This window comes from Podarcis cretensis (genome assembly GCF_951804945.1).
Source record: "Podarcis cretensis genome assembly, chromosome: 2".
Taxonomy (NCBI): Eukaryota; Metazoa; Chordata; class Lepidosauria; order Squamata; family Lacertidae; genus Podarcis; species Podarcis cretensis.
Window position 1 is genome coordinate 49,300,351 of NC_137171.1, and position 22,931 is coordinate 49,323,281.

The 22,931-nt window shown below is 39.4% G+C and overlaps 1 protein-coding gene across 5 annotated transcripts; it reads left to right on the forward strand.

Moving 5' to 3' along the window:
- The first annotated feature begins 56 nt into the window (after positions 1 to 56).
- SPDL1 (spindle apparatus coiled-coil protein 1) lies at positions 57 to 21,557 on the forward strand. Of its 5 annotated transcripts, none has more exons than XM_079964831.1 (13): positions 59 to 207; positions 3,922 to 4,033; positions 5,107 to 5,293; positions 6,747 to 6,923; positions 7,456 to 7,650; positions 7,891 to 8,040; positions 8,481 to 8,579; positions 10,016 to 10,126; positions 10,999 to 11,139; positions 12,443 to 12,549; positions 13,375 to 13,562; positions 15,899 to 16,211; positions 20,911 to 21,557. In XM_079964831.1, exons 3-13 carry the CDS (start codon positions 5,129 to 5,131, stop codon positions 21,062 to 21,064), a joined length of 1,800 nt encoding a protein of 599 aa, XP_079820957.1. In that variant the 5' UTR covers positions 59 to 207; positions 3,922 to 4,033; positions 5,107 to 5,128; the 3' UTR covers positions 21,065 to 21,557. The 5 variants fall into 5 exon arrangements, with proteins under 5 accessions (XP_079820954.1, XP_079820957.1, XP_079820958.1 ...); XM_079964832.1 differs by having other exon boundaries at positions 12,446 to 12,549; XM_079964828.1 differs by lacking the exon at positions 20,911 to 21,557 and having other exon boundaries at positions 57 to 207; positions 15,899 to 17,761.
- Positions 21,558 to 22,931: the final 1,374 nt, after the last annotated feature.

Genomic DNA, 22,931 nt, shown 5'->3' on the forward strand with positions numbered 1-22,931 from the left:
CTGCGCGCGCATCTGGAGCTGGGCTGCCCCGCCCCCCTGCCCCGACCAACCCACAAAAGGGAAAGCAATAAAGTATCGTGAGATTTGGGCCGTCTCGCGCGGGGACGGAGGCTGGGCGGGGGGGCCGAAATTTAAACTGGAGACCTGGCGGATCTTTCTGTTGCTTCCCCAGCAGCCGGAACTGGGGACGTTTGCAAGGAGACGCAGGTGAGCGGCAATTGAGAGGGGGCGAGAGGAGTTTATTTTCTCTTTCTTTCCGTTTGGCTTTCCTGTTTCTCTGTTTGCTGAGGGAAATGCTTGGCGGGTGTGGGGGTTATAGAGAGGGGCTGCTGTGTGGAAGGATTATCAGAGGAAGGATTCTCCCACCACCCCCGCTCCTCCTCCTCCTCCTCTCTCTGCCTTTCTCTAGGAAACCCTTTTGCGATGGTCGCCAACTGCTTTTTAAAACGGTCCTGCTCTTGAGTTTTCAGTGGCGCGAGTTGAGGTGAAACACCCCGACCCAATTGTATCTCTGTTCTGGGGAGCGGGGAGATCCACCTGCTGAATTTAGTGCTAAGAGGCTTTCTTCACTTCTCCTCCCGTAGGCTGCTTCAAAGCAAATGAAACACAGGGATGCTCTTCCCTCTTGTCTTTTTCCACATCTCCGCTCGCTTATCCTTTCCTCCACTCGGTTTTCCTCAACTTGCTTTCTTGAGTGGCGCCTGAGCCACTTGCCTTTCTTTTTAATAACATTTTATTAATTTTCCAAAAATAATAACAAAACAAAACAAATTGACTTCCCTCCCATCCTTAGTTAAATAGTTTATCAAGATACTGCATGTCCATTGTTAAGTTTTTAACATACTTAAATAATGTATTATCCATTCATAATAACATTAGGTAAAGCTAAAGGGACCCCTGACCATTAGGTCCAATCGTGGCCGACTCTGGGGTTGCATTGCTCATCTCACTTTATTGGCTGAGGGAGCCGGCGTACAGCTTCCGGGTCATGTGGCCAGCATGACTAAGTATCTGAAAACCCTGCTAATGTATTAACCTGTGTACGTTGCTTCTGTATATATACAATAAACATCTTCCATTCTTCCTTAAATTCATTATCATCTCTTCCTCTTAATTTCATCGTCAGTTTTGCCATTTCAGCATATTCCATTAGTTTAACTTGCCAATCTTCTTTAGATGGGACACCTTCTTTCCAGTACAGTCATACCTCGGGTTGAAGTTGCTTAGCTGTCAGGCTAGCTTTCTTCCTCCCATCCCCTCTCCTCCAGCCTTTGTCACAAAGGGTGTGTTGGAGAGCCTGTGTAGTAGCTCCTAATGGCTTGCAAGCATTAGTAAGGAATATTTGCTCTCCTTGGTCTCCTGATGGAAGTGGTCAGAAAACGAAAGCTTCTGAAATATAGTGCAACTGAGGCGACAACCTCTTCCAGCAAGCATGGTTAGCTCTAGCTGGAGATGGGAAGGAGCCATCCCTGCAAATTACAGTGGTGCCTCGCAAGACGAAAAGAATCCGTTCCGCGAGTCTCTTCGTCTTGCGGTTTTTTCATCTTGCGAAGCAACCCTCTTAGCGGATTAGCGCTATTAGCGGCTAAGCGGCTATTAGCGGCTAAGCGGCTATTAGCGGCTTAGTGGTTTAGAAAAAGGGAGAAAAAAGGGGGAAAAAAATCGCAAGACTCGCAAGACGTTTTCGTCTTGCGAAGCAAGCCCATAGGGAAATTCATCTTGCGAAGCACCTCAAAAACGGAAAACCCTTTCGTCTAGCGGGTTTTTCGTCTTGCGGGGCACCACTGTACACTGGGCATCCAAACACTGATCTGTCATAACTGAGAATGATTCCCAGCCTCCTCTCAATCTCCTAGCTGAAAAAGAGGGCTATGGATATGTGTAATGCAATTACATTATTTTAAATTTTGTTGTTAATGCTGTAACCCTCACCCCAAACAATAGAGCAGGGGATGATCATGTATTTCAGAGGTTTAGCACATGAATAGGAATAAGGCTTTGGATGAGGGGCAGGATCTTGGCAACCACCAATACTTGGCTGACTAGGAAGCTGCCCAGAATTTGTGAACTACTAAGTGTTATGTCTTAGCTCTTCAATTTGTGCTTGCTAGCAGATTCTAAGGTGGCCCTTTGTGATATCTTCAAGAAAATAGGATGGATATAATGTATATGCCTCAAATCAGAATTCAGTCCAAATTGTTGCATCATTGGCTTTTCTGGGCAGCTATCCCATGGTTTTTATATGTGGTCCTAATTATTACTTGTAGAGTAATTGCAACTTAGATTATATTTTGCCACCTAGTTTTATATGAGGAACTATAAAAACTACATATAATTATAGGGTGGCATCAACTTCTCTTCCATATAAATTGTAGATAAGAGGTTCTGGGTTGGAAGGAAAGGGATCTACCCAGTAGCAAGTGATCAGCTGTAATACCGTATTTACTCAAATCTAATGCTCACCTTGGCCGAATTACATTGTGAAAATTAAGGCGCAACTGGATAGATTGTATCTCTGCTTTGTTATTAAAATAATAAACCATGCATAGTTGTAGAGAGAGCAAAAAGTTTACTTGCTCTTTATATAAGATTTCTTCTTGAAACATATCTGAGATAAAGAAAAAAAAAACCTGCACAGTTGTGCTGTGTCTCCCTTCTGGCCCTGAAATCATTAATCTGAAGTGGTACAATGAAGATGAGTCACAGCCTAGATTTCCCAAGTTCCTTTCCATTCTTGTTGCGATAACAGGTTCAGGTGAGTTTTGAATGTTTTACTGTGATAGACTGTATTATACTAAGTCCTCAATCCTAAACATTGGGTAAAGCAAATTGAGCATAACAGGGCTTACTTCTCTGTAAATGTTATTTGTTGAGTATTTATAGTCTTCTTCCCAGAGCGGTTTATCACTCCCTTAATAAGGGAAGTCATAACCTACAGCCCAACAAAACTTGATCGCTATTAATTTTACCCTTTTATTTTGAGTAGGCATCTATGTGCAAACAAGCAAAAGCATCTATCTCGTATGTCTTTATTCCTGTTTCCTCTTCGAAGTGTAAAATAGCAGGAGTGCTTTGCTGCCAAGTCATCAGCTGTAGAAGAGTGTGTACAGTAAGATACCAGTTGAAATGCCCTGATTGTATACTATACATAGTTAGCATAGAATTTTTAAAATGTTAATTTTACATAATGGAATTGGGTGTAAACTTTCCAAGAATCTAATATGCTGAGCTCCAAAGTTCATTAAAGCTTAGTAAACAATGATGGGGGGGGGACCCTTGCTTAATTATTATTGTGGCTTGGCTTGTATTGGAACGCAAAGAGAGACAAGAACTATGTTGGCCTTGGTTACAGAGAGCCACTGTTCTTTGACAGGCTTGTAGGCTTTGGCAGCCATGGAAATAGTGAACAGCTGCTCCAAGTAGATTGAAAAGGATTTGCATTTCAATTATCTCACCATGTGATTTTTACCTATTCTGGGAGGCAACAGTGAGTGTGATAGAAAAAGCTGAAGATTTTTTGGAGCAGAAAGAAGTAGATTATTTGCTAATTAAAAGTCACTGAATTTTAGTTTACTATATCTTAAGATGGAATACACTTAAAGGTGAGTTACTAGTCTTTTATCTACAAGATAGAATAACACTGAAAACATTTCTTTTTGTTTTGTTTTTTTGTTTTCAGGGCTGTATTCTTAAGTTTGTTGTTAATGTATAGTGGATGTCTAAAAGTGGGATTTTGTGTTCCTGCTCCAGTCCTCCCCGCCTCCAAACAACAACAACAAAATGCAATTCAAGCTGTTAATTGAGTTTTAAAAATCCATCACAAAGCTTTTGGTTTTGTATTGATACTATATTTCTTCTTTAGTGACACTTCATGATTATCAAGCAAAAATATCACTCAGTTTCTACTTTGAAAATGCACAGGAGTTGCTGAAAGCCCAAAATGGAGATTATCATGGAGATTACAATGCAGACGGAAGCTACCTAGCCTAATCAAGTTGAAGTGGATAAAGACGCTTATGGTCACTGTGACTGTGTAAGTAACAGCTAATGTTAGAAAACATCTTTTACAATTCACAGAAACTGAAATTGCAAGCTAGATGCACTTTGCGTGTGCATCACCATTTGTTAGTAATGAGAGCCGTGTATAAGGGCCGTGCACAGCGCCCCCCCCCCCCCGCCCCTGATCAGGCCAGTCTGCCCAGGAACCACCCCCAACCACCACATTACTTAGACAGTATAGTTTGGAAAAAGAGCTTTTGTTTTTCTTCTTTCCATGTCCCATTATTAAAGATACTCTTGTGGTTAGCAGCTATATCTGGTTGAGTTTAAAAACTAAATACTAGGGATGGGGAAGATGTGAGCAGAGGGGGCAACAGACAGCTGTTGTTGCTAACAAGTAAAAGTAACAGCTAGTTTGGCCCTGTCTGGAAACTTAGCTTTGCAGTTTCTGTTGTACTCATCCCTGAGAGGAACCTTCTGTTTTAAAGTTACAAACAGTGCCACCTGAAAAGCGTTAAAAAGTGCAAATTAGTTAGTGCTACAGCATTGTGCTTCTAGCTTGGACAAAGATTTTCCCCATTATATTGTCTTGTTTTATATGCAGTTAGGTGCAGTTTTGCTGGAAAAATACTCAGGGGCAGTTGCCCACCTACCTGGTAATCATGTATTTGTGCTTATCCTGTCATTCCACTGCCTTGCCCCTGCTCTTTGGGATTAAAGGTCCCTTGATGTTTTAACTACAGTAGATAAATGTCCTTCCCATTTTCTCACTTTGTTAAAGGGCTAGTCAGTATCTGATCTGGTGTCAAGATATGAGTGCCAAACACATGGCTGTTTCTCCGCTGTCCCCAATCATTAAAAGACTTCTGGCTCTGGATTAAAAACTCCTGTGCATGTGTCCCTAAATCTAGAGACAGTTTCCCTTTAATGCTGAGCATGTATGACTGATGAAGTCTGTTGTCTATTCTTTAAAGAGCTAGGCACGTGTAGCCTCCATGGCATGGCCCTCTTGTTTAAAACCACAAGTTTATCAGAGCTCTTATGTGTAAAAGCTGAATTAACAAAATAGGCTTAATATTGTTAATTGTTTCCTTCATTTACATACAGTACAGTGTGAGTTTTAAGGAAAATGGAGCCGGATCAAGAAACAATTTCACGTCTCCGACGTCAGCTCAAAGAAGCTGAGGAGGAAAGAAGAAAGGCAGCACAATATGGTTTAGATCTGGTGGAGAGCGAGAGCTTGTTACAGAATCAGCTAGATAAATTGCAGAATGAAATAGTCACCATAACGGAGGTGAGCTTTTAAACAATCAACAGAAAGTTGCTCTCCCTAGATTGATTCCACTCTACCTACTGATGGAAGCATGAATGCCAAAGCTGTTAGTCATTAAATTTAAAATATTTAACATGTAAGAAGAGTATCTAGCAAACTGTGCCAGAGCTTGATAGCGAACCATAAAATCCAATCTTCTCATAGTGCTACTGTACCTATAAGATAATTGAAAGAGCAGCCAACATGTTGCTAGAGTGGAAGCCTCATTAAACCCAGACTTCTCAGACCTATTTCTGGATCAATGTGTACAGAATACCTATTGCAAAAACTTCCAGGTTTACCAAAGCCTTTTAGTAGTACCTCAACAACAAACGTGACTTCAGGTTGTTGTTTTTTTAAAGAAAAACAAGCTGTACCCTATCCTGCTATTTAGCATGAAGTGGACAAAACATGGCACTGCATGAGAAGCATTAGCAGCCTGGTACTATTGAGAGCTGCTTGGGACCCCCAATGATATGTGCAGGGTAGTTCACAAGGTCATCTGGCTCTGCCTAAATTGTTTTAAGAGGATTCACAGGATACAGCACTATCTGTACTAACAGATAACATGGAAGTTTATGAAATCAGATACTGTACAAATTATCAACTGCTACAAAAGATTCTTGCTCTTAAAAGAGTTTGGCTGCAGGTCGATGCACTTTGGGAGGAAGTAAATGGGACTTGCTTCTGGGTAAATATGCATGGGAAACGTGCTGCTGGGGTGGGGGGAGAAAGATGGAAGCCAAGTAATGGAAATATCTCTCCTCACCTGGATTTTACTCACTACCTCAATGTCATGTATAGGATAAAGCAAATCTGTTAATGACACAGTAGCTATGAGACATGCTCTGACAATTTTCTGCCTGCTAAAGCTAAAGGCAGCACATATTGCCTGTGGTGAGGCATGCTTGTGAAGAGGTAGGCAGCATAAGATGTGTACAGCAACAAAGTTTAGTTTTTGAAGTCCCTCTCTGCTGTTGGGAGAAAGGAGCACAAGCTTCCCATAAGCCTAGTTCCTGATGTTTGGTTGGGGTAGCTGGGTGTGCATGGGTGGGTGGACAAGAAGGAAGACCAGTCTTCCATGTTTGCATGTCTCATAGGCCATCACAGGGGCCTATGAAACTCCTTCATTATTTAATACCTTGTCTCACATAAAATAAGGCTGATTTTTTAAAAAAGCAATCCCTGCCACATGATGAAAACTGTACCTCTGCCTGCATCTGGGTGCACTGTGTTTGTGGTGCTTTGTGCATACTCTTGGACCTCAGGTGATCTCTTTTGGTGGGTGAAATAGAAAAGAAGGCTTGGGAAACCCAAGTGTGTACGGGGACCTTTCCATCCTTGCTAAGGCCTATACTTTTGACCACACACTTAATGGAAGGTCCTTTAAAAACAGTTTTCTATCTGCACTGTAAATGTGAAATTTATTTTTCAGAATTTTGAACAAGAAAAATATACTCTCCAGAGAGAAGTAGAACTAAAGAACAGAATGCTAGAAAGTATGAACCTTGAATGTGAAACACTTAAGCAACACCAAAATATACAATTAGATACACTACGTGAACAACTAGTAAGAATGCATGGACAAGAAACAAATGAACTTAAGAATAAGGTTGGTGATAGAATACATATTACTTGCAGCAGGTGATACCTTAAAGCAATTATTAATGCCTATCTTGAAAGTGTTATAAACATAATTTGGTTGCTGACAAAGCTGTTTTGAATAGATGAGTGATAAAGAGCCATTTATTAAGAGTGGTAATTAGACACTTATAGGTGTATGATTACATAGTGTATGATAGAATTATGGTATTTTTGTTTGGGATTCTGAACAATGTTTTTCTAATGACAGCATATATCATAATCTTAAAATCCTATTTAGTTCAGATGTGCTTGAGTTGGGCAAATACTAAGGAAGCGATGGCTTCCTTATCGTATATTGATAGGATATTGATGGGAATGGGAGACCTCCTGGGAACAGTATGCATGCTGCCTTCAGTTCCATGATGGAAGAGAGTGGATATAAATGTAATAAATAATGAATTGCTTAAGCTATTTGGAAAAATCAGCTCACAAGTGGGTAGAGGGACATGCTTAAAGGTCTCTGAACTCAAAAGGTGTTTTCTCTGGGTGCTGTTTTGAAGATGGAAAAACTGAAATCTGAACTAGAGGAAACGCTTCTTAGTGAGAAACAGTCGAAACACAAAGTGGAGCATCTGAAGGAGGTCCTTGCTTCTAAAACAGAAGAACTGCGCATGATGTCAGAGCGTGTACATGAAACCATGTCTTCAGAAGTGCTCAATCTTCAACTTGAGCTGGTGGCACTTGAACAGGCAAAGGTATGCAGCAAATTAGTGTGAATAAAGTATTTAATAATAATAATAAGCCACAGATAAAATCACCCTTCCTGCTATATAAATTTGATCATGGTCTAATATCCTTAAAAGCACTAGTACTAATATTCATCTCTGCTTCAGGTTGCAGTCCTTGCCTTGTACAAATAATTGAAAAGGCAAAATAGTATTCCATAATATACAATTAGAAAGTAAATTACTCATGGTATCTAAATTTTGTGATAGGCAGACCTTGAGGACAGGTTACATGATCTTCAGTACAGCAAGGAGCAACTAGAACTTGGAAACAGCAATCTGACTAATCGACTGGCACGTCTCGAAGAGGAGAGAGAAGACAGAGAAAAAGATATTGTTTCATACTGTAACGCGTTAGAGGTGACGTATCATGCTTCCTACCGATAGTGATGGTGAAAATAACACTACACATTTAATGCTGAAACAGCAAGCTTATTTTCTAACCAAGGCTGTTATAGCTGAAATACTGCCTGACACCAGGTTGAATATTTGACATTGTATGGGTGCAGTAACATTCAAATGCTGTTTGCAGTCATGAGAAGCCTCTTGTGGCTTTGCACTCATGAAGGTGGGGAAGTTGCATCAGTTTTTCTTTCATTTTCCTTAGATGTGACTTAAGAGCAGGCTCTCTGTGCTTTTGTAGTAGTAATGACAGATTTATTGCATTAACTATTGAACAAAACAACAGTGATCCTGAAAGTGAACTCCACAAATCAATAAGAGCATGTGTTACACTACAACACAAATTTAGTTGTGAAAATGTAACGGAGATCTAACGATTTTCCTTGACTCAATTTTAGAAAGCTCATGAAGTAAATAGAGACCTTCAGCTTCAGCTTGACCATGCACGGCAAGAAGCCCTGGATCCTTCCAGTAAAGGCAATTCCTTATTCGCTGAGGTACTCATCTTATTTTTGTTAACAGAAAATGTATATGTGGGCCATTCTTATGACACTTGGAATCAAAGGGTCTGTTGGCTGTGTGGGATGAGGGAGGGTATTTAGTTTTATTTCAGTTAGTTTATTTCTTATAGTGGTTCTGTGTATGTTAGTTTGCTGGGTGAGGGAAGTATAATAGTGTAAAGCAACCGTATCAGCATACTTTATTCAATACAGTAATAACTTTCCCTGATTATATATTTACTTATTCTTGAAAACCTAATAAGATTATTTTTTAAAAAAGACAGGAAAGTATATATGTCAAAGATTTTTAGAAAGTATGTTTCTGGTTGTACAGGCGTCTTGCATTTGCTCACTTCAAAAACTGACCAATGTATTTGAATCTTTTGTACAGTTTAAAGTCAGAATAATACTTGGAACAAATATTTTAGTTCACTATACTTTACAGTTATTGAGCTTAATGCCTTTTCATAGTAGAAATACTTCAAGACGGCCATGTCATTGCAAAAATCCTCTGGATTGGTTGAAGTAGTTCTGTTGAAGTGTTTCCACATGTTGAATTAGTGTGCCAGGTGCCTGCAGATTGGGCATGCTGATTTCTGTTAGTCTAAACAGTCCAGGACCATAAATACAGGTAGCACAACAGCAGTAATTCAGAACACCTAGTAAGGAAATAACTCTTTGAGTTGTGTCCTGTCCAACTCCCAAAGCTGGATCTGCAGGAACCACTATCTGAAAGAAAGAATTAGAACATCATGGGTGGATGCTTTATTATTATTATTATTATTATTATTATTATTATTATTATTGTTATATGCTGAGTCAGTGTGTATTGCCCTAACAAATATTGGTGCTTAATTGAAGGGTTGAACTTTTATGTCTGAGTGCATGAAATCTTTGTGGTGGTGGTAATATATAACTACTTAATGACTTTACATATATTAAATATAAAGTATTCCTTCAAATGCTTGTAGAAATGTTTCTGCCAGGTTTCATGGCAACGAATTATTTTGCTACTACAGTGGTACCTCGGGTTAAGTACTTAATTCGTTCCGGAGGTCCGTTCTTAACCTGAAACTGTTCTTAACCTGAAGCACCACTTTAGCTAATGGGGCCTCCTGCTGCTGCCACGCCGCCGGAGCACAATTTCTGTTCTCATCCTGAAGCAAAGTTCTTATTTCTGGGTTAGTGGAGTCTGTAACCTGAAGTGCCTGTAACCCGAGGTACCACTGTAATCTGGCCAGTACTTCATGCAAATGGTACAGATGTTTCTATTGACATGGTGATTAATAAAGCAAAGATATCCAATGACACTAACATACAAGATAGTGTGAAAGACAAATTACTATGGTTTCATTACTAATAGTTTCTAAAGTATAAAATTTTAAATGATACCGGAACCAACTTTACAGTTTTTTTCCCTTAATGTGTTGTAGGTAGAGGACCGTAGAGCAGAAATGGAGCGTCAGTTGATCAGTATGAAAGTAAAATATCAGTTGCTACAAAATCAGTATTCTTTCACTAGAGAACAGCAGCAAAGACTGAAGGTATGATTAAGTCAACATTTCCTTTGTTAGAAATTGAAAGACTATAAGATAGGAATTAAAAGTATGTGTGCTAGAGTTCTTTACTCTCTGAGACATTTATTTTTCATATACGTAAATGATAGAATTGGGTTTTTAAAAAAGTGATTTAAGATGTGGGGAATGTTCTAAAAACTCAGCTTGGAGAAATGAGCACTGTTTAAGAAGCTGAGCAATAAAGACCTTTAGTAGTTGTTGTGTAATTTGAGATCGTAAACAAGGCTTCTTTTGAGTTGCTGTTCGCATACTGCTTTTCTACAAATTTGCTCAGAGTGGCTGACAACAATGCTTCAAATGTCATTTTACTTAAAATTACTATAAACAAATCGCAGTGTTTGTACACTAGAAGACTCTTTCTTGTAGGGGTCTTCCAAATGCCATTGTCAGCTCACTATTAGTTTGATATGCCTCTCTGGGATAAACTTTGGTGAAATAAGCCTATGGAATGGAGGGGCAGTGGAGGAAATTTCAAGTGATAACATTGTGTTCTGGTAAATTAGCTAGCAGCTACTAGCAAGCAGCTCATGCATGGCTATTGTTGAATAGATGATGGAGGCTGGTAAAAATGCACGAATGAATTTTCATTAACTTTAAGCAGCTGAGACCAATGATGTATTACACAGAGCTTTTCAGCCAACAATCAGTTTCAAAAGCAATTTGACATGTGGTATGGAGTACACAGGGAAAACCAAGTTCAAAACTTCTTTGAGTTCAGATAACTAGTGTCTTGGTGTTCTGAATCTTGGTCATTCTGTTCTGGGACTTGAGTTGCATTAATGTGTACTGTAACAGAATATTTGTAAAAGTGCCAACCTAATATTTGGTTTATCTTGTAGCTACAGATGGCTGCTCTTCTACGGATGAAAGGTTCGCAAGGGGAGCATGATCAGCTGGAACGTTTGCAAAGCATGCTTCAACAAAAGAATGGTGAAATAGAAGAACTTCTAATGAAAGTGAAGCAACTGGAAAAGCCCATGGTATATGCATGGAGAATAAAATTCTGGTTTTGTTTTTTTAAAGTATTAGTAATTGGGTAAGGAAGCACATACAACTGTGTTGGAAAACATTGCACAGTAAGCACAGAACCAGGTAATCTGGATCGCTGACTTGACAATGACCATGCATTGTGCATCTGATTGAAACAGAATGTTACTAATTGTATGACAAGTATTTATGCCAGGTAGTAAATGGAAAAAACTACATTTACAGAATTACAGTGGTACCTCTGGTTCATTCCTGAGGTCCATTCTTAACCTGAGGTACCACTTTAGCTAATGGGGCCTCCTTCCTCTGCCGTGCTGCCGGTGCACAATTTCTCTTCTCATCCTGAGGTAAAGTTCTTAACCCAAGGTACTACTTCCGGGTTAGCGGAGTCTGTAACCCAAAGTGTTTGTAACCCAAGGTGTTTGTAACTTGAGGTACCACTGTATCTAAATATAACTGAAATAATCTGGATGTTGAGTTGATCCAGCTCCTTGGAGCATTATTTGGAGCCTCAAAACTATTTACCATGCACACTCGGGAGCCTGCAGTCACAACTGATGGTATGTGCCCATTTCTAACAAGATACATCTTCCATGTCCAAGTTCTGAGCCCTTCTCATTTCAGATATATTTCAATAAGTTCTAATTAGAGTTTAAAGATGTATATAATATTCTCTGGCATCCTCTTTTATTTGTGCTCCAGGGTTGAACACTTTCTGAAAAAGTACAAGGAATGAGTCCTGGTTTAAATGAAGTACAGTTGCCTGGAGTAAAACTGTACTCTTGTATGCTTGGTTATGCTCAGTGTCACATATTCCTGACTGGAGAGCAGAAGTCAACCTTATTTGTATAAGCAAGAAGAGATTGATCAAACTGTCCATTGTAAATTTTAACACCTGTGGTATTATTTAACACCCGAAACATATTTTGGGACATGCTGAGGAATTGCTGAATGGTTGCCATTTATTACTTTAGTTTTGCCCTTGGTAGATAACACCTTCAGTAGTGATTCCAGAAAGTACTGAACAGAAAGGTGTGCTTCAGCTTTCCAGCAGGCGATACAAAGCCAGTCTGGCTTGGCTCTGAGGTAGACCAAATTGGGATGAGAATTTGGTATAGCAACTTCCTCTGCTGATATGCAGCGTAATTGATTATTACATTTGAATGATATACACTTCTGTCAGTGTTGTCTATGTGAAAAAGTTTCCTCTTTGCCATTAATATTCAAACCCAAATGACTGAAATGGCAAAAGGAAAAGAGCTCATTTTTTTTTTTTTTTAATAATTATCTTCCCAGAAGTCTGAAAATTCAAAAGCGCTGAAACTTTCAAGCACTTCAGAATATGCAGAATCTGAAGATGGATATTACACCGATTTGCTTCAGATGAAACTTGAGAATTCAGAGTAAGTCTTGTGAATTAGAAATGTAGTATTAAAACCTCACAGCTGGTTATAGAAACTGACAACCTGATTCTGAGTCTGGTCTAGTGGTTTGAGTGTGGAGTAGGAACTAGGAGCCCAGCGTTCAAATCTCTGCTTAGCCATGAAACTCACTGGGTGATCTTGGGTCAGTCAGTCTGTCGGCCTAACTTCCCTCACAGGGGTTTTGTGAGAATAAATTGTAGAGGAAGAGAACCATATACGAGACCTTGCGGTCCTTTGAGGAAAGATGGGAAATAAATGAGATACATAATAAATACAAATAAACCAAACCTATTTAGTTAAAGTTAAGTATTGTTTCATAATTCTGAGACAAATTTACTAGTCAGAACCCCATTCTCTCTTCCAGACAGGTAGTGAAAACATAGGAGTAATGGTAGAAACATGGTAACACTGACAGCCTGTTCCACAGTGTCTTTCCAACTTTGTCACAACCATCATATTAAGTTGCACATTGATGTCCCCACATCCATGCAAGGAAAACGCAAATCAAATAAGGCAGCAGCATGAACCTGTTCTTGTTTATCTTACCATATGTAACTCCTAAATGGATCTGCTAATTCTATTGTATTCTGGCCCACTAGTAATCTATTTTACAAACGTTTGCTGCTAGTCAATCTGTAGTTTATCTTAATAATATGCACACATTATTGGAATAAATGGGATAGGAGGATTTTTTTCCTGGTTCTGAAAGGTGGTGAGTTCAAGGCTGGAATGGTAAGAACGCTAGTAACGTAATGTTAATGCAACTATGTATTTCAGTATTCATACAGATAATTTATTTTGCAGAAAAGAGATAGAAAATTTGAAAAGTGAATTGTCGCTACAGCGGATGAAGGCTCTGTTTGAGAGTCAACGCGTCTTGGAGATGGAAAGGAAGCTCTTTGCAAAGGAAAGACAACTTGAGGCCTCTCAAAGTGAGAGCATAAATTTGCGTGTGATGCTGGATGAATTGAGAATAAAGTATCAACCTGAAGGTAACAATTTATGTTCCCTTATTTTGTATGTATAGTATGTGAATGGGGAGAGCCATATGATTTAATTTGCGCTTTGCAGGTATCCTGGAATAAGTTTGTTATGTGTTGGGTAGCTTCCCTGCCCCCATCCCTGGTGTGATGTTATGGCATAATGTGACCAGTGTCAGTTACGTACCGTATTTTTGCCTCCATCCAATAAAGCTGATCAATGCTGGTAGGAAAACAGAGAGGTTAGATAGCGTAGCGTTTTTTGGCCTTGACATATGCTCAGTTACCTTCTGTTCAAAGGTTTCTCTTCATCCTTATCCTCTTTCCTTGCTGTGAATCAGCTGTGTAGTGGTTATAAAGCAGTGTTATTAATGCAGTAAAGCCCACTGCTCATGAGGAGGTCTGTTGTATGTGTTTGCCCAAAAGTTTTTCAAGGACCTGCATCAATTAGTTACATGTCTGACTTTTATTCTGTTCTAATGTATGTAAAAAAGAAGAACTTGCAATTTGATTAATTGCAAAGATTGAAGCGTTTGACATTTTTTAGAAAATGAGTTTATTTTGTGTAACATGATGCATCACAGGGTGTTTTTTGTTATTACACGAGGTCAGCAGTTGTCAACTTTTTTGGGCTAGTGAGCACAAAATGGTAGCTGTGGAGTGGGTACGGCATAATAGAAAATGGCTGTTCCTGGGACTGGCATAATAGAAAATTAGAGAGACAACCACTACCAATAACCTTATGTTTACAATGAGATGTCAGCTATGTGCTGCTGATCCTTATTATGGACATTAGACAAACTAATGCTATTGCTATCTAATACCAGGAAGCATTCCTCACCACCAGGAGAAGTATACAATGTAGCCACACCACTCTCATTTCACAGAAATTGCTTAAATGCTACCTGCACATTTTGCTCCATAACTTTCTAGGAAGATGAGACACTTTTTTAAAAAGATGAAAGCTCAAATTTTGGGAAACCATTGGAAACCTTCGTGGTCAGCCCAGTGTTATATAGTATTTTAGAGATACTGGGTGGTATTCAACAGTTCATTATTTCCAATGGGTCTACTCAGAATAAAACTTAGTTGAATACGACCTATCAAATATGTATTTTGCTAATAAAAGAATAAATGCACTACATCTGTACAATACTTGTATGGCTGCAAGAAATATTAGCCCTTTGACTCAATTATCAACCTATATAATATAATCCAGCAGCCTCATCTATAAGTTGGATCCATCCACAAGCATGGGGAGGAATAATACTAGTTTATCAATAACTAAAATGTTATAGTACAGTGGTGCCTCGCAAGACGAAATTAATCCGTTCCGTGAGGCTCTTCGTATAGCGGTTTTTTCGTCTTGCGAAGCAAGCCCATTGACAGCTTAGCGGATTAGCGCTATTAGCGGTTTAGCGGCTTTTAGCGGATCAGCTGGTAAGTGGCTTATCAGTGGATCAGCTGATAAGCGGCTTAGGGCTTAGGAAAAGGGGGGAAAAAGGGGAAAAACCCCTCAGGAACTCGCAAGACATTTTTGTCTTGCAAAGCAAGCCCATAGGGAAATTCGTTTTGCGAAGCGCCTCCAAAACGGAAAACCCTTTCGTCTAGCGGGTTTTCCGTCTTGCGAGGCGTTCGTCTTGCGGGGCACCACTGTAATGTACATTGAAATAATCTTCCAATTTATTCTGTCTCTTGACTTTTAATTCCACTTAAGTTTGATACATTTGTACCATTTTAAAAAGTAAATATTCCTTTTACCTTTCTAGTTGTTTGCTTTGAGTTGGTGTGCAGCCACCATAAAAAATGTTACCACATTGTGTGGTAAGTTCTTAATTTGATTCTCGGCTATAGACAAGAGGGCTTCCTGTGGCCTGCTATGAATACATTGCTTTGCTATCTTGCAATGTATTGTATCTTGCAACATTCAGAGAACACTTTTGCTCAGAATGCTTGTATCCTTGGTCATGGCAAAATTAACCAATGAAAACAAGGCCTATGTCATTACTCCAGAATCGGTGCCAGTTTGCTTGGGGTAATGCTTTACACAATTCTTTCTGATCCAATATTATGCTTTCCTTTTGCAAGCAGAACATTGACTTAGGAATTGTAGATATATGAAAGTTACAAAAAATGTTTTTTGGATCTGGATGTTGAAATTTCTTGCAGTTGCTCTGAGTAAACAGAACAAATATGTAGTTAAACTGTGAAATCTTAAGATTTTGCAATGGTGATCCAAAATGCATTTTCTTTTAATGAAAAAGGAATGAATATAGATAAGGGTGGAGGTCAATCAAACCTATTTGACCAAAACAATTGTGTGTTTTGTTTCATTTTTTTTACTCTAGAGTTAATGAGAGATTCGTTCAATCTCAAGAAGGCTCCAGGGGATGTAATTTCATACAACTTAAGTAGCAGAGGGTCTTCTGAGTGTGAAACCTCTTGTATGCTATCTCAGAAAAAGGAAGAGACAAAACTAAGTGAGGATGCTCTGAAAACCACACTTCAGGCCGTATCAGTGAACAAAGTTCCCCTTTCTGCAATTGAACAGAGAAGTGATCAACCTGAAAGGAAGAAGGTTAAAATCAAGGAGGAAGAACTGGATAGGACAGCTATAAATATGAAAGATAAGAATGAAATTGGACCCTCCCTCTCTACCAGGTCAGTGTCTTCTAATATGTATGAGCAAGGCAATCAGCACAGACCTGCATCACTTTTTTTCCGCTGCATGAACTTTGCTATCCATTTCTTCATTTACTTTCTCAGTGTTGCATGCAGTGTCGTCCCTCAGTTTCAGCTACCTAGTTTGAAATTTTCAAAACTGTTTAAAAAGATCAAAATTACAGAGAATCGAAAGGACTCTTAAATCATGGACTGATTTAAAACTAAAATGTTCTTTCACTTTGAAAAATCACTGCAATAATCTTGTGCTTGCACTATATTTTCCCTCTGCGTTGGCAGTTGTGTAATTCACACTATTGTACTTTCCAGCTTATTTTTCAATTTGCATACGATCTCTGCAAAAATTTGCAATATTAACTTCATGATGAAAATGCCTGAAAAACCATTGTTAGCTTTCAGAATAAATTTTAAACTTAAAGCCCCAAGGTTTTTAATAAGTGGATATAGAAATTTAGTGTTGAAATGGGTGGGGAAACTAGGTAACTAGGTGAGCTTTTCCTTATATGGAAGGCCATTATATGGCTATTAAACTCCCAGGAGTTTTTTATTTTTTGTGTTAATGTAATTACAGATTATATTTTGCTTTGATGTTTCTTCACCCCCACACCCAAGTTGTATTTTCTAATTGATATATATTTCTGTTTTTATGCTCTTGGGAGAATTAGCAGTGAAGGTCTGACTTGTCCAGATACAGTACGTAACTTGTCTCAGACATTCAAGTTCAGTGGTACCTTGGTTGTTGAACGGCTTGGCTCCTGAACAAATCAGCTCCTGAACGCCGCAAACCCAGAAGTGTTCCGGTTTGCAAACTTTTTTTGGAAGCTGGACGTCCGACACGGCTTCCGCGGCTTCCGACTGAGTGCAGGAAGCTGCTGCAGCCAATTGGAAGCCACACCTTGGTTTTCGAATGGTTCTGGGAGTCGAATAGACTCCCGGAACGGATTAAGTTCGACAACCAAGGTACCACTGTACAAGATTGCTTAGACCAGGTGTGACAAACCTTTTATATCCAGAGAGCTGCATTGAGGATTGGCCAACCCTACAAGGGTTGTATGTCAGCCAGTGATAGGTCTGGCCAATGTACACTTACACTTGTGTGCATACAGCATGCATGCACACACCACACCCAGTGCACCTTTCTATCCCAGTGCTCCAATGGGGGTGAAAGCCCAGAACGGAGCATCTTTTTTAATTTTTGAAAAGCGGCGTTTCTCCTTCTGGTTTGGTGCCATTGTAAGAAGGTCATAGGAGCCCGGGAAATCAGGAAGGAGCTCTCTTCCCACTTTACTTGCGCATCACTTCAAGCACCATGCCAGAAGGAGAAGACATTTTTCAAAGTTCAAAAGATGGATCCTGATTTTGGAGGATAGTGGCAGGCCAATAAAAATGGTTTCACAGTCTAGGACTGGCCTGCAGGCTATAGCTTTGCCATCCCTGGCATAGACAGTTTCAGGATTTTTTTAATTGCTAGGTAAAATTTGCTTGGATAGCTGTGATCAGTGGTTGTAGTAATCAGTGTTTTTTTGTTTTTTTAAATTGACTAACAGTATGATCTATGCATTTTTACTCAGAAGTAAGTCATACTGACTTCAGTGGGACTTATTCCCAAGTAAGTGTGAATAAAGGTAAAGGGACCCCTGACCATTAGGTCCAGTCGTAACTGACTCTGGGGTTGCGGCGTTCATCTCGCTTTATTGGCCGAGGGAGCCGGCGTATAGCTTCTGAGTCATGTGGCCAGCATGACTAAGCTGCTTCTGGCAAACCAGAGCAGCACACGGAAATGCCGTTTACCTTCCTGCCGGAGCGGTACCTATTTATCTACTTGCACTTTGACGTGCTTTCGAACTGCTAGGTTGGCAGGAGCAGGGACCAAGCAACGGGAGCTCAGCCCATCGCGGGGATTCGAACCGCCAACCTTCTGAAAGGCAGGTCCTAGGCTCTATGGTTTAACCCACAGCGCCACCCGTGTCCCTAAGTAAGTGTGAATAGTATTGCACAAATCTTACGCAAGCAATCCTGTAAAACCAAGTTATTGCATGCTTATATTGTCCAGCATAGTAATTTAGGAAAAGGGAAAGAAACAGTTTGATATTAGTGACTTGATAAAAGTGTGTGTGTTTGTAGAAAGTGAGGTAGTTAGGTGGGAGCTAGAAATTGAGACTGCCTAATAGGATTAGTAGGAGAATATTAGGGCATTGGTGTTCTGTAGGTGGTTACATTTACTACATAAGTGGCGGTGTAGGGGGGGGACACTGGTGAGGCTTTTTGTCTTGTGTATTTGACATGGTATGTGTTATTTGATCTCGTGCACTTGTAATTATTATGCTCTCCTGGAGACTACATACACTACTTTAGAATTCTTTTCCAGGGGTAAGGAAAATGACTACCAACAAATCCAGATAAGGCAAAAAATGTCAAACATATAGCCAGGCTTGGGGTGGAATAAAGAATTGCAGTGCTGAGGTTAATGCACATTTGGTCCCATTGCATGGGGCATTATTGCACTTGCAATACAGTCCGAAGCAAAAATTCCGTGACTTAAATTAATGTGCAAATAGCTGATTGACTTGGGCAGGTAGTACTAGAAAAATAATCCTTGTTGCATTTTTTGTGTTGTGTTGTGTTGGCCTTTTTTCAGATTTCTACCGCCTCCCTCCTCCCAAAAAAAACCTAGGGAAAGCCCTGGAAATACATGTGCGAGTATTTTCAAAATGAAAACCTACTAATGGCAGGTCTATGTGAGGGGTTGCTTATACAGCCAGCCATGGGACTAAGTTATGAACCATCCTGAGACCTGCAGGTATAGGGTGGTGGTATAATAATAAAAATACTAATTTAATAATAATAATAATTTTAAGGGCGTTCTATATTCAAAATGATCAGCTAAAAAGATGAAGCATGTAGACACAGGGTTGGGGTTAAGATGTTATGATATGCTTAAGATGTTGAATCTGATGGATATTAGTCATGTGAAGAAGGTAGTTGGGTGTGGAAGGTTTGGCACATTAAATAGAAGGGATATTTGGTCAGAGGAGATAATAATTAGTGAGATTACAAAGGAGGGATTTAACTTTAAAGAGAAGGTGTTGAAAGGCATGTAGTTGTTTCTGAGAGATGGAAGTCTTGCATGTCAAGTTGGGGTAGAACTTGTGAAAATGTGGGGCCAAAAGACTTTATTTAGTTGTATGCAGGTACAAGTTTGTTTTATTCTTCTCTGTCTTTTGAATTGGCAATTTAAGGATTCAACACTACACTGCTATTTCTTTGCCTGTTTGTGCATTGTGGAGGTGGACGTCTGCACGAAAGACACAGATAGTTAAGAATTTGAAAGTTGATCCTACTGGAGAATTGGAAAGAACAAGAAGACAGTTAGCCAACAGTTTAAAAATTAACAATTTCCACTAAAGACAAAGTTCCTTCAGTAGCGTGAATAGATAAATTTTGCCAAGTGAAAAATTAGTAGATTGGCTTAACTAAAGTTCAGTATATTTAAATTATTGTAAGAAAGAGGGCAGGGTGGTGGGATTCCCACTCTTCACTTTCCAGCCAGCCCAGTACCCACCAAGGCTAAAAGAATATCTCTAAGTCTTCAATTAAAGAATAAAATAAAATCTGTAGGGACAATGGACATTGGCAAATGCCAGGTTGTTGTTTTTTTTTTTGGGGGGGGGGGGAGATTGTTGGTGCCATGCACCCACATCTGCCATCCTAGGGACCCCAGATGTATGCAAATCAGCCATACCCTAAATGAGCAGCATATCGCACCACATGGATGAGGTCCCCACAATGCTGACTGTAGATGTCAAGGGCATCTGAGAACAAGTGTTCTTGTATTGCCAAGCACTACTTTTGACAGGATGATTTCAAGATCCTCACTTCATCCTACCACTCTGATGTGGGGGGAGGGTAAGCCACTGAATTTTTCTTTCTTCATTCGTTCTCCTGTCACAGACAAGCGGAGGATACAAAGGCCCCAAAGTGCTAGAACTAAGACTCTTGGTATGTGCCATTTGCAGGTGGTGTTTGGGGCATGCTGTTGACAGTTGGCAATCTAAATTGGGGCTATTGTACATGTTTTCTATTTTGACACGATGTGCAAACACTCTATAGTGTTGTATTCTGTCTATTATGAATGTTTTTTTAAGCCTAAAATGAGACCACCATTTTCCTTCCACTTTATGACAGCTTCCTTGTCTATTCACCTAGAAGCAATTCTTGTATGTCGAAGATGAATGGCTATTTTAACCTTTATGCTGCCTGAAGTCCCTGTGGTATTCTGACTTGAAACAGTTTAATTCCCAATTTTTGCACTAGTCAAGCTAGAAAAAGATTTCTTGCTTGTGTACCAAATGTACAAACAGTACTGCTTAATATGCTTATTCCAGCAGCTGGTAAACCTGGTGAGGAGATTAACACTAAACTTCTGATTGTACCTAACACATAATGTAATTTTGTTCTTTTTAGTAAACTTTTGTTGTCTCCATGGCTTCTTGTATGTCTGCTTTTTACATTTTTGGCATGGCTTGATTTAAAAGTGTTCAGAAGCTAATAGTGCCTGTGAACAAGGAAACAATAACTTAATTATATGGTATTTAACATGTTTTGGGTAGTAGTTTGTTAACTTCAGTGTTCATTATTAAAATTTAGAGTGAAACGAGAGTGGTTGCTTTACCTATAGGTTAACATCTGACCCTGGAATAAAGACAGAAGAAAACTACACTGTTGCAGCTGAACAGACAAGAAAACATGAGAAGAGAAGCCACAAGAAAACATACCCCATAATGTTTATGGCTCCCAAACAAGATCCTGAAACTCAGTGTACTCAACAATAAATCGAATAGCCTTTTCTGTTACTGAGGTATTTAAGTGTACAGCAATCTACTAGAACATTTGGTTATCTTCTTCAGTGCCTTTTATTAAAAACTCAGACTTCATATAGGCAACTTTTATCATGTTGCCTTAGCTGAGTAGATATGCAAAACAGAAACTAAATTCTTCAGATTCTACTACAGGAGCTGTGTGATATACCCCAAAAGCTGTTGCTCTAGAAGAAGTAAAATAAGCACATCAACTGGATGGTTAATAAAGTGTAATAGTTTCAGGTACCTGTTAAAATGTGACATTAATTGCACACTGGGCTGGCAAGTTTATTCTTATGAGGCAAAATGTAGATTAGTGGTTCTCTTGCCTCCTTAACTACATTTCTGATCTTTTCGGATGTACTAATGTTATGAAAGATTGACCATGTTTGACTTAAATAATTTTTTTGAGTTATTGTATTCAATTTGTAATCTTGATTCTTTATTAATAAATTCTATACCTTTAGGTGTGTGGTTTTTTTAAAAAATGAAAGCTTAAAGGTGAAATGCAACCCATCTTTCTGATTCTTCTGTCAGTCAAATTGTTCTGTCATACTAAAACCAAGCTCCAGCCATAGCTCAGTTTTTAAAATACTGTATTGTATATCTCAGATTGAACCGTATGCTTAATTCATAGTCTCACTGTGGATACATTTTTCAGAGTGAGCTATATACAATGATACAAGTTTCAGTCTTCCTAATTAATACTAAGTAATACTAATTCGAGTATACCACTATTGTATCCGGTAAGCAAAAAGACTTCTGCTTGTACAATGGGACTTTACCTCCTCTCCTCCCCCTGCATTTGCCCCTCATCTTCAAATCTGCTCCAGATGGTTGGGGGACACTCTGCAACTGATTTAGTTGTGATGGGAGGTGGAGACCTTTACTGTGCAAGAGAAATCCTTGTGCTGATGGAAGAAGAGACATAAGGCTACATTGAATTTCACTCCTGGCATCTATCCTTATGTAGCCATACCAGGCCACGCATGAAGAAGGGAGTTAGCAAAAAAAACCACCAAAGAATATTTAGGGGAAAACTCTAAAGGGCAGGAGGAGAAAACAGCTATGCAATAACCTAGTTGCCCAGAATGTTCAGAGAATGACAAAAAGAAGAAATTTGGCAACTGTGTGGGAGAATGACAGAATGACTAGAAGAAACAACAACAACAACAACAACAATTTATTATTTGTACCCCGCCTATCTGGCTGGGTTTCCCCAGCCACTCTGGGTGGCTTCCACAGAGACCAAAAATACACTAAAATGTCACACATTAAAAACTTCCCTGAACAGGGCTGCCTTAAGATGTCTTCTGAATGTCAGGTAGTTGTTTATCGCTTTGACATCTGATGGGAGGGCGTTCCAAAGTAACGTTTTGGTGTGGATCAGAAAGGGACTTGTTGAAACAATCTCATTGTTTCAACAAGTCCCTTTCTGGACCACACCAAAACGTTACTTTAATGTGTCCTGACAAACAGAAGGCAGCTGCCCATCTACTCCAGTGTTGAAATTAAATAAGACAGCAAGTGTATCCACACCGTGAAAACCTCCAAAATAAGAGAGGAGTAGTGACCTAAACGGTCAAATCAGATATAAGTTTGCTCTGTGAGCACAGAATGGCTCATTGCAGGCAGGGGAGAAGGAAGACTGGCAGTACAGCTGGAACTGAAGAGTAGTAGTCCATCCTGCAGCATGGGTGAAGCAGACTGCTGTGTAACAACACCAGGCTCTCTTAAGCACAGATACTACTGTTTGTTCATGATGCTGTATCTTTAATACTGAATAAAGCTAAAGCATTCTATTGTTCAGACCCTCCTTGTTCAGATCCTGTAGTTCCCA